General features: G+C 41.8%; 1 protein-coding gene across 3 annotated transcripts in view; it reads left to right on the top strand.

The window, feature by feature from the left end:
- Window positions 1-2,334: 2,334 nt before the first annotated feature.
- The window catches only part of TRPC1 (transient receptor potential cation channel subfamily C member 1), a 38,397-nt gene continuing 26,356 nt past the window's right edge, over window positions 2,335-14,375 (top strand). The window contains exons 1-5 of one of the 3 annotated variants that reach the window (XM_034781525.1): window positions 2,335-2,658; window positions 3,893-4,047; window positions 7,333-7,434; window positions 9,400-9,602; window positions 12,380-12,511. In XM_034781525.1, the coding sequence (XP_034637416.1) occupies window positions 2,523-2,658; window positions 3,893-4,047; window positions 7,333-7,434; window positions 9,400-9,602; window positions 12,380-12,511 (728 nt within the window). In that variant the 5' untranslated portion in view covers window positions 2,335-2,522. Of the gene's footprint in view, window positions 2,659-3,206; window positions 3,296-3,892; window positions 4,048-6,758; window positions 6,871-7,332; window positions 7,435-9,399; window positions 9,603-12,379; window positions 12,512-14,375 lie in introns of those variants that run through there. The other 2 variants (XM_034781527.1, XM_034781526.1) reach the window with 2 other exon arrangements.

The raw sequence follows: 14,375 nt of genomic DNA on the forward strand, positions 1-14,375 counted from the left end.
GTGATACTGAATGGCTGTCAGAGGATTAGTGATGGGGTACAGAGCCTTTCTTTGCTTGGTGATTCATAGGGGCAATGCCCACCTGGTCCATAATAAAGCTGTTAATATTTGCCAATATTATTCTATTATTATTTCTATCCTCAGTTGCATTAGAAGACATCCAACCCATGGCCAGGGAACTGAATCTTCTGACACAAGATTTGATGCAATTAGCTTGGTTCTGGAGACAAGTTAGTTCATGGCTGGAAGTCTTTATTTAAGATAGATTGAATCTAAGTCTTTTTTGCTCAGCCTCCATACTACAGGAACTAATGCTCTCCAATACCATTATCCTTCTTCCTGAGATACACAGCTTCAAAAGTGAAAAAAGTATTTTTTTGACCAGGCTTCTCTGACAACGGGTTGCTCTGTATGCCCCACTGTCTGTTATAAACTATTGCTAAACTGTCACACTAGAAAAAACATGACAGTCCTGCATGGCTCACTCCCAGGTGTGCAGAGTTACTCTGATTGCTGTGAACATGGTTTCTAGGGATAACTACCTATTGATATCTGGGAGCGCCTGAAGGTCCATCCTCCAGCCTAAGGGGAGGAGCAACTGAACCTGGGGTTCAAATGATTCCGGAGGTCAATTAATAAGAAAATAGGAACCAAAGTGTAGGGAACCAGAGGGGGACACTGTGCTGCACAGGCACTGGTTTCCTCCTGGCCCTGGGGGTGCTCGAGCCTCACTCCACCCCAGGCCCTGCCCCACCAGGCCTCTTTCCCCAAACCCCCACCCTGTTTCTTCCCATCCCTGTTCCGCCCAAGCCCCCTCCCCACACCATCCCAGCTTCTTCCCACCCAGTTCCGCTCCCTCCCCCAGGCAAACCAGTCCCAGCTCCTCCCTTTCCCGCCCCTTGTCTCCTGCATGCCTGGGAACAGCTGATCCTGGAGCAGGGGAGGAGTTGATTGGTAGGGCCAAAGGCAGATAGGAGGCGCTAGCGGAGAGCTGGCTGCCAGTGGGTGCTAAGCACCCACTAATTTTTTTCCATGGGTGCTCTGAGCCTCCAGGGCTGGAGCACCCACAGAGTCAACGCCTATGCTGAGCAGAGAACCCCAGACAGCACCCACTGCTCCTCAAAGGGATCTAAGGAGCCAGCGGAGGCAGCCAAGAGGAATTCTGCTCAGATGCGTGATCAAAGGGAGGAAAAGCAGCAAAGAGTCCTGTGGCACCTTATAGACTTACAGACGTATTGGAGCATGAGCTTTCGTGGGTGAATACCCACTTTGTCAGATGCATGTAGTGGAAATTTTCAGAGGCAGGTATAAATATGCAAGCAAGAGTGTGAGTCAGGCTAGAGATAACGGGGTTAGTTCAATCAGGGAGGATGAGGCCCTCTTCTAGCAGTTGAAGTGTGAACACCAAGGGAGGAGAAACTGCTTTTGTAGTTAGCTAGCCATTCACAGTCTTTGTTTAATCCTGAGCTGATGGTGTCAAATTTGCAGATGAAGCTCAGCAGTTTCTCTTTGAAGTCTGGTCCTGAAGTTTTTTTGCTGCAGGATGGCTATCTTTAAATCTGCTATTGTGTGTCCAGGGAGACTGAAGTGTTGTCCTACAGGTTTTTGTATATTGCCATTCCTAATATCTGATTTGTGTCCATTTATCCTTTTACGTAGGAACTGTTCAGTTTGGCGGATGTACATAGCAGAGGCTACCCCTCTGATACAAAGGGAGGAAGTCAGTCTTGCAACATGGACAGGGTGTGCATTAAAAAATCCCCCCACATTTTAAAATTCTTTTTTGGAGTGCTTTTAGGACTCATGTCTCATGTTTTCTCCACAACCATGAGGGCTAAAAATATACTGTTTTTTAAAATGAAAGCTGTGTCTCTCATGAAATCACATGACTTCTTGGGGAGGGGGGCAGAGTGAAGAAAATCACCACATAAGACTCATGATAAAATTGTGAGATAGCAATAACTAACACCATCATCTTTTTAGTGTGGGAGGTACTGAGCTACCCCAGCACTGAGGCCGCCTCTCAGGCTGGATAAAACCTGCCCCCCTTGCCCCAGAGCAAGGGACACCCCTGGGAACAAGGGGGAGAAAGGGGGCTCAGGAGGAACAGCGAGATGAGGAGGAAAGGGGAGCTTAGGAAAAGAAGGAGAACGGCCATGGCGCGGGGCCGTTAATGCACCTGGCGGGGGCGGGCTCCCCGGGCGGCCAGCGCCGCTGAGCGGAGGGAGGGGGAGAAGCAGTTGCCACAGCCTGAGGCATCGGAGTCTGGCCTCCCTGAGTCCCGGGTCCCGCCTCGCGTCCTCCAGCCAGGCCCAGCCCCTCCGGGGCCCGTGGCTCCATCCGCGCCTGCGCAGCCAGCGGGGCGAGAGGTCGCTCCCCGCCCTGCTCAGTGTTGACAGTAACGGGCTTACGGCACCGTTGTCCCGGTGCGAGGCGGCTGCCGGCGGCCCACTGCGTGGGGAACCCCGGGGCTGACTGGTCCGGGCCCCCCACACCCCGATGGGCCTGGCGGAGCCGGCGCCATGGCCGCCCTGTACCAGAGCGCGGACCCGTCCGCCTCGGCCTCCCCCAACAAGCTGCTGGCGCTGAAGGACGTGAGGCAGGTGAAGGAGGAGACCACCCTGGACGAGAAGCTCTTCCTGCTGGCCTGCGACAAAGGTGCGGCCGCGGCCCGCCCCCCAGGCCGCTATCGGGGTCGGGGTCGTGTGTCACGGGGGCGGGACGCCGCCCCTCTTCGAGGGCCTGCACCGGGTCTCTGCCCGCCGGGAGCTGCGCTGGGCAGGGAGCCGGCCCGGAGGGGAACCGGACTCAGGCCCCGCAATGCCTTTTCTCCCAGTGGGATTTCAGGGGAGGGATAGCTCCGAGGTATAATTAGGTTAGGGCTGTGGTCAAAGGTCTCCTCGCAGCGCAGGCTGCACAAAGCGCCTCTTTAGCCGGAGACCTTTTTTGCCCATTGAATTGTTATTGGATGTTTACATTAGAACACAATGAAAGAAGCCCGGGCACCACAGCGGGAGTTAGCAGGCAGAGGAGACAACTATCCATCATATGAACTTTTACACACAGGGAAATATAAAGGACATAAAAGGCAATAAAAGTAGAGACGAGGGAAAGCGGGGGACTTCTTATGGCTTGTAATCTGTTCCAGGCAGGGACCATACTTTCCAGTGTGTTGCACCTTGTGGAGGCCCCTGCACATAATAATTTGCTTCCTGTCCCATAACATGGATCTCTGAGTCCCAAGGGAAATTCTGTATTACTTCTCTCTGGTTTCTTCCTCCTGTGGCAATCAGGGGTGAGTGGGTTCAATAATGCTACATCATAATCGGAGTGTCCCCCTTTTTATAATTAAAAACTTGTAACACTGACAAATAAGAGTCAAATTAGAAAAGAGCCATTTAAATAATAACGTTGAAAAAGAGACAGACTCCGACTTGGCTCTTCTTTGGTCTCATACAGTACATAGGCATCATTGCCCTGATTATTGAAAAGCACTTATACATGAGTTTGTACTGGTGGGACATAAGCAGAAACTTAATACTTTCCTGAATAACGATAGATCTAAGCATGTGCTTAAATGCTTTCCTGAGTTGGGATTTATGAGGGGTGGGGATGAGTGACTTAATTGTGTTGTTTAATTTCACATCTAATGTGAATAACCCGTTTCTAGTTCTGCTGCCTAGCAGCCTTTTATGTTAAATATTTTTGGTCAGATGTCATGGATTACTGGTAGAGTATTTCATATTTAATTACATCTTAAATTTTACAATGAGCATATGGTTTGCATTTTATTCTAATTGATAAAAGTATTATGTTTTATTTAAATTTCAGAATATATACCAGTAAAAATGAATCCAAAATACTAAGACCTATTCATACGTTGCTTTTTTAGGTGACTATTACATGGTTAAGAAACTCTTGGAGCAGAACAGCTCAGGTGACATGAACATAAATTGTGTGGATGTGCTTGGGAGAAATGCTATAACCATTACCATTGAAAATGAAAACTTGGACATATTACAGCTTCTTTTGGATTATGGCTGTCAGGTACAGAACCACTACACACTCATTATTGTCCTTGTTGTTTTCTGTTGTCTTTTCAGAACCTGTAAGAAAAATGTTATCAATTTTGTCCTTTTTCAGTTGGTAAACACTGAATATTTCCCCCCTCCATGCCTACCTCATGTTTCTAGTGAAGCTTAAATAAACTTGGGAAATTTGTTTATTTTCATGTTATGCATCATCATCTTCAGTGATGTCAGTAGAGTTCTGGAAATAATTTGTAAAAAGCAACAGAGGGTCCTGTGGCACCTTTGAGACTAACAGAAGTATTGGGAGCATAAGCTTTCGTGGGTAAAAACCTCAGTTCTTCAGATGCCATCTGGAAAGCTTATGCTCCCAATACTTCTGTTAGTCTCAAAGGTGCCACAGGACCCTCTGTTGCTTTTTACAGATTCAGACTAACACAGCTACCCCTCTGATACCGGAAATAATTTGGTTATTTGCGCTGCAGAGCAAGTACACACGTTGTTCCCCAAACAAATTACTGACTACTTTTTAATATTCTGCAATGGAATTGTAAATTCTTAAAATATTTAGAATGCAAATATCACTTTGCCATTAGATTATAACAACTTTTAGGATGGATGAAGATTGAAGTTAGAACATTAAATATTCTTTTCAAGTATCTTAGCTCTAGTTTAAAGCAAGCATACATTTCTGTAGTTCAGAGTTCAGGTACAGTGTATTCTTAAATACACCTCTACCCTGATATAACGCTGTCCTCAGGAGCCAAAAAATCTTACCGCGTTATAGGTGAAACCGCGTTCTATGGAACTTGCTTTGATCTGCCGGAATGCCCTCCCCAACCCCCCCGCCCGGAGCACTGCTTTACCACCTTATATCCAAATTCATGTTATATCGGATCGCGTTATATTGGGGTAGAGGTGTAATTACATTTTACATGATCTTAAAAGTTAATTATGATATAAGAAGTAGTACAGTTTTTTTTTTTCCTGTTTCATTTCAGAATTGCAGAATGTTGCTTCTTTTCCACACTGCGGTTAGAATGAGGCTACGTCTACACTATGGGGGGAGGGGGGATCGATTTCAGATACGCAAATTCAGCTACTGGAATAGTGTAGCTGAATTCGATATATCTGATCCGACTTACCCCGCTGTGAGGATGACGGCAAATCGACTGCCACGGCTCCCCCATTGATGGCGCTTACTCCTACCTGGGCTAGTGGAGTACGCGCGTCGATTCGGGATCGATTATCGCGTCCCGACGAGACGCGATAAATCGATCCCCGAGAGATGGATTTCTACCCGCCGATCCGGGCGGGTAGTGAAGACAAGCCCTAAGGTTCAATGTAGATCTCTGACTGACAGGGATTTTAATCCAGTGGAATAATGAAAGTGCATCTACTTGTGAATATTTAGTTTTGACTTACAAGCTTTCTGTCTGAATCTCTTGCCATCCCTCAATTCTTCTTTGCTCCCAGGTTGTTCATGTGATTGTTATGATGGCTAGCTCTCCCTCCAAGCCTGCTTTCTCCAAAAAAAGAACAGGAGTACTTGTGGCACCTTAGAGACTAACAAATTTATTAGAGCATAAGCTTTCGTGGACTACAGCCCACTTCTTCGGATGCATACAGAGTGGAATAAATATTGAGGAGATATATATACACACATACAGAGAGCATGAACAGGTGGGAGTTGTCTTACCAACTCTGAGAGGCCAATTAAGTAAGAGAGAAAAACTTTTGAAGTGATAATCAGGCTAGCCCAGTACAGACAGTTTGATAAGAAGTGTGAGAATACTTACAAGGGGAGATAGATTCAATGTTTGCAATGGCTCAGCCATTCCCAGTCCTTATTCAATCCTGAGTTGATTGTGTCTAGTTTGCATATCAATTCCAGCTCAGCAGTCTCTCGTTGGAGTCTGTTTTTAAAGTTTTTCTGTTGTAAGATCGCCACCCGCAGGTCTGTCATTGAATGGCCAGAGAGGTTAAAGTGTTCTCCCACTGGTGTCCTCCCCCCTCCCTCCACTGCCTCCTGCTGGCTTGCAGCATTCAGGAGGGAGGGGGGAGGAGTGAGGACACGGCGCACAGGTTCTCCCTCCCTCTCCTGCCTCCTGAACACCGCAAGCCAGCTGATTGCTGCGGGCAGGAGGCAAGGGGGGGAGGTGCGCGCATTCTCGCTCCTCCCCCCTCCCTCCTGCTCGTGGCAGTCAGCTGGCTTGCAAGGTTCAGGGGGAAGGAGGGAGGGGGGAGGAGCGAGGACTGGGCATGCAAGCTTCCCCCTCCCTCCCCTGCGTCCTGCCCGTGGCAATCAGCTGGCTTGCGGCGTTCGGGAGGCAGGGGAGGGAGGGGGAACCTGTGCACCGAGTCCTTTCCCCTCCCTCCTGAACACTGCAAGCCAGCTGATTGCCGCGGGCAGGAGGCGGGGGGAGAAGAGGAAGGGCGCTGATCCACAGGGTCTGCCAGTGGGCGGGAGGCACTGGGGGGGGGATGTAGGGGAGCTGATGGGGGGTTGCCAGCTCTGGACAAAGCAGGCAGCCAAATAACGTTATAGCGAAGCATTGCACAACTTTAAATAGAACATGTTCTGTAATTGAGCAGGGACATAAGATCGAAACAACGTTAAGCAAGAGGACTTTAAGTGGGGAGTTATTGTAGTTAAGGATCAATGTACAACCCTGTACAGCTGCTTATATCTTGTTTCCAGGACCTAGGAGTGAAGTTTGTTGAGGAGGATCACTTTCCTTTTCAGATCATTGTTGGTCACTCTTGCAGTGGAACAAAACTGTCACAGCGCCATGTTAACTCACAGAATGACCCAAAGATTTGAATCTTCACCCTATACATGGTAGTGTGGATGGATAATGTTGATTAATGCTGCAGATTATGCATTGTTTTAGTGGGGGATACTCTTGTGGATTTAGTACTGACTTTGAGCTACAGTGTCTTTGCTTAGATTAACAAGGATTGCAGGTTTGGCCCTGGAGAATAGTAGTGCGGGAGAAGCTTGTTTGTATTAGTTTTCTATCTATCTTTCATTATGGTGTTTTTAAGATCACTTTTATTCTAAAATGAATTTAATCTGCTCCTGCATATTTCTTATATCTGCCTATAATTGTAGTGATTTTTCTTTAGCATCTTCATCATTTTATGGCAGTCTTTTAAAAAAAAAAAATCTCTGTAGTTCTTTATGTAGTTGAGTACATCGTTTGCTGTTTACATTAATTTCAAAATTCTATTTTTTTTTTTTTTTTGCATACTATCTATTTTACTGTTGCTTCAGATTTAACCTCCTATTTTCTCTCTTCAGTCAACAGATGCACTTTTGGTGGCAATTGACTCAGAAGTGGTGGGAGCTGTTGATATATTACTTAATCATCGACCAAAACGATCCTCAAGACCAACTATTGTGGTTAGTACTCTTAATTCTTGTTAATTTTAGTCGGTTCACCAGAAATTTAAAAAAAATCCTCTAAGGCTAAGAGACTGTAAAAAATTAACTGAAGACTAAGGTCTAAATTCTGTCCTGTTACAGCTGCAGATCTTCATACAAGGATATTGATTTGAATAGTATATTTACACTCTTAATTTAAAGTTAGTGATAACTATCATAATACATACATGAAAAGAAAAAAATCAGTGCTTGTAAATCCTTTCTGTAGTACAAATTATTGGCAGGTCTAATTGACAAAAAACAATATATTTTGGGTAAAACTTCACTGAACTTAAGATTCATCTGAAATTTCTACCTTCATTTAAAACTAATAATTTGAGATCCTTCCTTACGATCATTAAATATCAAGGTGCTTTAAAAAGTTTTACTGAGTGGAAAATCTTGTAGTGAGTAAGCATGTCTGTAATGCTGCAGGAGTGAGTGAGGTGAGTTTGCATTTGTACACGTGCACATTACAAATCAGTTGTGTATAGCTTCTCTGCACCTGAATACTGGAATTGGCAAAAAAAAAAAATTCACCCAAGAAAAAAACACTAATTTATTAATGAAAATTTAAAAAAAAAAAAAAGATACTGAATTCTATTTTTCTGTGGGCAACTTTTAACAATTTTCTTTCCTCATAACAAGATTCTCATTCTGACATTTCCATGTGGAAAACGTTTTTAATTTTTTAAGTTTTCTTCCAAGAGGAAATAAAAAAGGAAGAGACAATGAAATAGGGCTCTTAAAAGAAAACAGTTGGGGTTCTTACGTATTGTACCAGGCTGTCTCTCTGAGCTACAAAATGGTTGAATTTTTGTGTGTAAATGGCTCATGAATATATAGGTGGATTTCATTTAACCTTAACACTGTTTCCTTTCAATGTAGTATTCCTTACAATATATATAGCTCCAAGTATTCCATGTTGGTACAGTACAAAGCAGAATTCAAGAGAGAGTGCCTGTGGGAGCGTTATGAATTGCGTGTTTTATTTTGTGTTAGGGATGACTGACTCACAAATTGCAGAATGAAGCAAAGTCATGAGTGAATGGAGTGTGAACATTATCTTCTCCAACTCACGAAGAAAAAAAATTTGTGATACTGACCACCTGCTCTTGTTATGAATTATAAATTATTTCTTCCTCAGCAGCCAGGATTCCCCAAAGTTCTGAAGGACTCTTATTTTGCTAAAGTCATTGTCTCATTTTTCTCACAGTATGTTGAGGAAATCAAGAAAGTAAACTTTTTCCTTTAAGTGGGCATTACATTATAGAAGGGGTGAGCTCCGATTTTAAAGTAAATGAATTTTTTTTTAAAAAAAGACTCGAGTATGGACATACAGAATTTTATCAGAGAAGTAATGGAACATATAGAGAGAACTCCTTTACAGTACATGGGGGGAAATGCTGCTGTTTCCATCTAGGTCTCTCCAAGTAATGCAGGTTGCAAAAATTAAATGTTTATTTTTCATTGCTCATATGAATTTTGTATTGGTGAAAGGCACCAAAATTATTGCCCTAAAGACTAAAAGTTCTTTCTTTATCCTCAGAACAGGTGCAATGTGAGGAGCAGCTGAGTAGTCTTTCCACACTGCTCTGTTAATGTTCTTTAATCCTAATTGAGGGACAGTTTCTGGTAATGTGAGGGTTCAGTCTTCATGGCTTTTTAATCCCTGTCCTTTTTGCTGACCATAATTAATGTGAATATGTCCTCTGAGAACTGAAATGAGACAATAGTGTAATTGTATCTGTAGAAGGCAGGCAATTTCCAGTATTTAGATAGCTTACAAATTTGTGAAATCAAGATTATTGGTGGGGGGAATATTTTAATCAGAAGTTTACTGTGGCCTATGTTGATCAAGCATGTTGTACACTAATTTATAGATAAACATTTTAATAAAGTTGCATGTGATAATCTAAAACACTTGTCTAAATGTTATTTCAGAAACTTATGGAGCGTATTCAGAACCCAGAGTACTCAACGACTATGGATGTAGCACCTGTCATTCTAGCTGCTCATCGTAACAACTATGAGATCCTTACTATGCTGTTAAAACAGGATATATCTCTACCCAAACCTCACGCTGTTGGCTGTGAATGCACCTTGTGCACGGCAAAGAACAAAAAAGATAGCCTACGGCACTCCAGGTCAGAAATATCAGATCTTGGTAATAACAAAAAATCCTCAAGGTATACCAAACTACATATATCTATGGCATCATTCAGAGTCAGGTTTGACATGTCTCTCTTTAAGTTTGGGTTTAGAGGTGTATTTTATCTTATATGTTTACTAGGGGATAGATTAAGCTTGTATGCCTTAGTGGAGGTCAGTGGGATTTCCTTCAGTTTCCCTCTATGATCTGAAGGTGTTTATTCAGATTTGTTTTAAATATGTCTTTTTGTGAGGTGTTGGGGATATTTGGGTGCGGGAGCCATAGAAATAAAATTTGCAAATAAAAATAAAGTATTTTTATTAACTAATTTCATGAAGAAAAAAGAGAAAAATTCATATATAGTAAGTTATCTAATTTCTTTCAATAATTGTAATTTCTTAGGGTTGTAAGCCTAAGAAAACAACAGATTATCGGAACTTACTTTGGAAAATTCCAAATTTGTAAAATTAAATGGAATTTTGTATTTTACATTTTATGTAATTATGATGTAAGAGTGCAAATGGAAAAGCAGTTTGCTGACTCAAACCACAACAGGAGAGCTCTCTCATGACCGCATAATTAAACCACCCCAATGAGCGACGGTAGCTATGTCGGCAGTGTCCACACTGTTGCTTTTGTCAGTCGGGGAGGGGTGGTTGTTTTTTTTTTTTTTTTTTTTCCTCACACCCCTGACTGACAAAAGTGTAGACGTAGCCTTAGAAATACCTAAGATAGTTACATGTAGCTGAAACTGAAATGAACTATTGAGATTTGACTTGACAACTTTGTTCCAGAGTGGAAGTGTAAAGGTGGTGTGGGAAGTATGATGCATGTGTTTTGGAACTGTGAAATTACATATACATTTTGCAAAGGGAAAAGCAGTGCAGTAAATGAGATTAACACACCTACATTTGCTACTTTCTCTGGACTTCGGTATTCTGACGTTATAGAAATTGCTGACACTTCCTTTCCAGATACAATGTGGATTACATGAGGTAAAACTCTAATTGTGATGATAATGTAAGAGAGCTATTGTATTAACTATAAATTACCGCATTTACAGATTTTTTTTTTTTCCGTTATTGTTCTCGTGACACTCAAGACTAGAGCACAGTGGAGCAAATTTTCCTCAAAGCTCTGACCTTTTGAAATCTTATGACAAATTAGCGTGTGATTTATTTTTTAAACATTTTGCTGGTTGCTGTTTAGTTCAATATAATAAGTAAAAGTTGTAGTGTTCATGGAACCTAAAATTCTCAGTTGCAGAGCATGAGTTGGAAAGACTTACTAATTTTATATTCTAGTCTTTAAAAAAAGTTTTTAACTAGGTTTACATCCTCTCTAGCTGATCTGTTTTGCATTTAAGTGAAACACTTATTTCCTTGTCTAATGGAAATAGTTAGAAATTGATTTTTGATCCATTAACAACAGATATTTTTAAATTGGAATTTATCCTTCTAGTTTCCAAAATAATTTTTACATTGCTTTTTAAAGACCTTTGATGGAAATCTTGGTAACTAAAAACTTCCTTGGGCTATGTTTATGCAACGGATATGAAGTTTATTTTTATTGTACTTACAGCCCATTAATTTTCCTTTAAAGTTCATACTTATTTTGCATACTACAACAATCTGATATTAGCAGGATGAGAATTACTAGTCATTACATAGATGAAGAGTATTTCCTGATCATTCCCCCACCACACAAGATAGGATCGTGTCTTTTTTTTTTTTTTTTTTTAACCTTCCTCATAGCAACCCAGAGTTCTGGCTAGTTAGGTAAGGTAGTTAAAAGGGAGGGAAAAACAAACCCAAAACTTTGTTGCAACTTGCAGCTGGTGTCCAGTGCATTTAGACTGAATGGGCAACCTGCTCTTGGGGTAAAAAATTTGAGCATGGAACCCAGGAGGCTACTGGCATCAACCTGGGTTGGTTTGGAATGAGGGTGGTCTTAAATCTCATACAAGCTAAGTCACACTAGTGAGTACTCTCATCTCACGAACAAGGGTGGGGTATAAGGATGTTGTCTTCCTTCCCTCTTGGTTACTATCAACAGTTTTACCATACTGGACCCAAATAGAGGCATTTTGCTTCCTGTTCTCCATTGCTTTGAGATTCATTTAATAAAGTTGAGGCCTCTGCCCTATTTAATACATTCCTTTTGACTTTCTTTCTGTGGGTCATGATTAATGCTGTGTAACCGTGCACCTTTGAAATTCATGTCATTTACCAGTCCTGCTGTCTGATTGGAACAAGCATTACTTTAACTGATGTCTTCTGCTGCTGTACTGACTGTGGTTGGGGTAGCAGTAAGGCGAAGAGAGCAAGTCAGTGTTGCAGCCCTTCAATGATATAAACTCCATTTAAAATAGTGGGAGTTCTGCATATATAAAGGACTACAGAATTGGACTCAAAATCTTTTCCTCCTTTGACACATCACATTAAATGCTTCTCACTTCAGATCTCTAAGTTACTCAGTTTGTTGTCTTTAGGCCTAAAATAAAAATAAAAATCAGCAGGCATAAATGCTCTGGGAGAGTATAAATGGAACTTTAATTTCCTTTTGTCCTTTTGCAATTGACTTCAAAGTAGATGCGAGCACCCTACCTAGTGAGATTTATGAACCTCTACCCCCCAATTTTATGGCTGTAATCTCTCTTTAAATTAGTTTTAGCTTTTCTGAGATTTCAAGACCTATTGTGATTTTCAAATGCTAATCAAATGAAGCTGCTTCAACTTAAGAAGTTGCCTTACTCTGAACCTTTTGTCTCAGATTTCGTCTTGACATCTATCGTTGTTTGGCCAGTCCTGCCTTAATAATGTTGACAGAGGAGGATCCAATCCTGAGAGCTTTTGAACTTAGTGCAGACTTAAAAGAGCTAAGTCTTGTCGAAGTTGAATTCAGGTATGAATGAAAAGAAATACAAACTTACTTTTATCTCTGTTTTGTTTTCCACATAGCTCATGTTTTTGTGGGTTTTTTTGTTTGTTTAGCACTGTAGTTAGCTATTTAAGAAAATCAGATTGAGAATAATGGTGGGGAATGAATTAAGGCTGATGAAAGCAACAGAGGGTCCTGTGGCACCTTTGAGACTAACAGAAGTCTAGTATCAGGGGGTAGCCGTGTTAGTCTGTATCTACAAAAACAACAAGGAGTCTGGTGGCACCTTAAAGACTAACAGATTTATTTGGGCATAAGCTTTCGTGAGTTAAAACCTCACTTCTTCGGATGCATAGAGTGAAAGTTACAGATGCAGGCATTATATACTGACACATGGAGAGCAGGGAGTTACTTCACAAGTGGAGAACCAGTGTTGACAGGGCTAATTCAATCAGGGTGGATGTAGTGGCTGGCTCACTACAGAAGCAGCTTTTCCTCTCCTGGAATTGACACCTCCTCATCTATTATTGGGAGTGGACTACATCCACCCTGATTGAATTGGCCCTGTCAACACTGGTTCTCCACTTGTGAAGTAACTCCCTGCTCTCCATGTGTCAGTATATAATGCCTGCGTCTGTAACTTTCACTCTATGCATCCGAAGAAGTGAGGTTTTAACTCACGAAAGCTTATGCCCAAATAAATCTGTTAGTCTTTAAGGTGCCACCAGACTCCTTGTTGTTTTTAACAGAAGTCTGTTAGTCTCAAAGGTGCCACAGGACCCTCTGTTGCTTTTTACAGATTCAGACTAACACGGCTACCCCTCTGATACTTAAGGCTGATGAATAATCAAACACATTTCGAACATATTGCTGAGCAGTGTCAGCTTCAGTATGGCAAAATGAAAAAGTTTTGGCAATGTTTAAACTACCATTTATGTCGGCAAAATTTATGTCGCTCAGAGGTTTAAATATTCCATGAGAGATTTTACAGTAGCGCAGCTTCATCGGTACATCGATGCCACTGTAAGCTCTCTAATGTACACATAGCCTTAATCATTTGATCCACACTTGAGTGTGTTTAGTGTCATCAGCTTTTCACCTCCCCAGATCTGAGTTGAAATTTGAAGTGAATTGATATTAAAAACTAGTTGGACACCACAACTCTTAGTTCCTAGCCCACACAATTTCTAGCTTACTCATATCTCAAACATATTGTGTAATTTGCCAGGACTAACATAACAAGGAATTCTGCAAGTCAGGATTGGGGTTCATGTACACACTATACAGCACTTATTCACACGGAGTCTGACTCAGGTTTGTTTGTTTTTCTCTTTGCTTACTCTATATGAACACTAAAATGTAAAAATAAATAAATAAATCTATGATACCAAAACCGCCATGTCTATATTATAAACTAACAATCCACATGATTTTGTGTTAAACTAAGCAGGCTTTTTTCCCGTTAAAAATTTCAAAATATTTGGCAACTGTTAATTACCACTTCTATTTAAAGTATTCATATAGAGGTTGGATTTAGCCTTTTGTAAAGAGAAGGGAATAAAATGATGCAAGCTAAAGAACTGCTGTTAGATGTTCGTTTATAAGACCATTAAGACTTAAAGCACAGGCTTATTCTAATAAGGAAAAACTGTAAAGACCCTGAAGACCCCCTGGAGCTGCAGGAGGAGCAGATCTGAGATGGGGGGCCGAGAACTGATATGATGTGGGAACAGAATTAATTTGGCATTGGGAGGGGGCAGGAAAATGTGGAACTGAGAACTCCTGCAGCAGCGGCCAAAATCACCTTACTATACATTTGGGAGAGTTGGCGATGCTAATTGCCTATCTGTGGGAGGAGGTGGAAGTTAAAAAATCAAGACATACCAAA

Source organism: Trachemys scripta, chromosome 9 (assembly GCF_013100865.1).
Source record: "Trachemys scripta elegans isolate TJP31775 chromosome 9, CAS_Tse_1.0, whole genome shotgun sequence".
Taxonomy (NCBI): Eukaryota; Metazoa; Chordata; order Testudines; family Emydidae; genus Trachemys; species Trachemys scripta.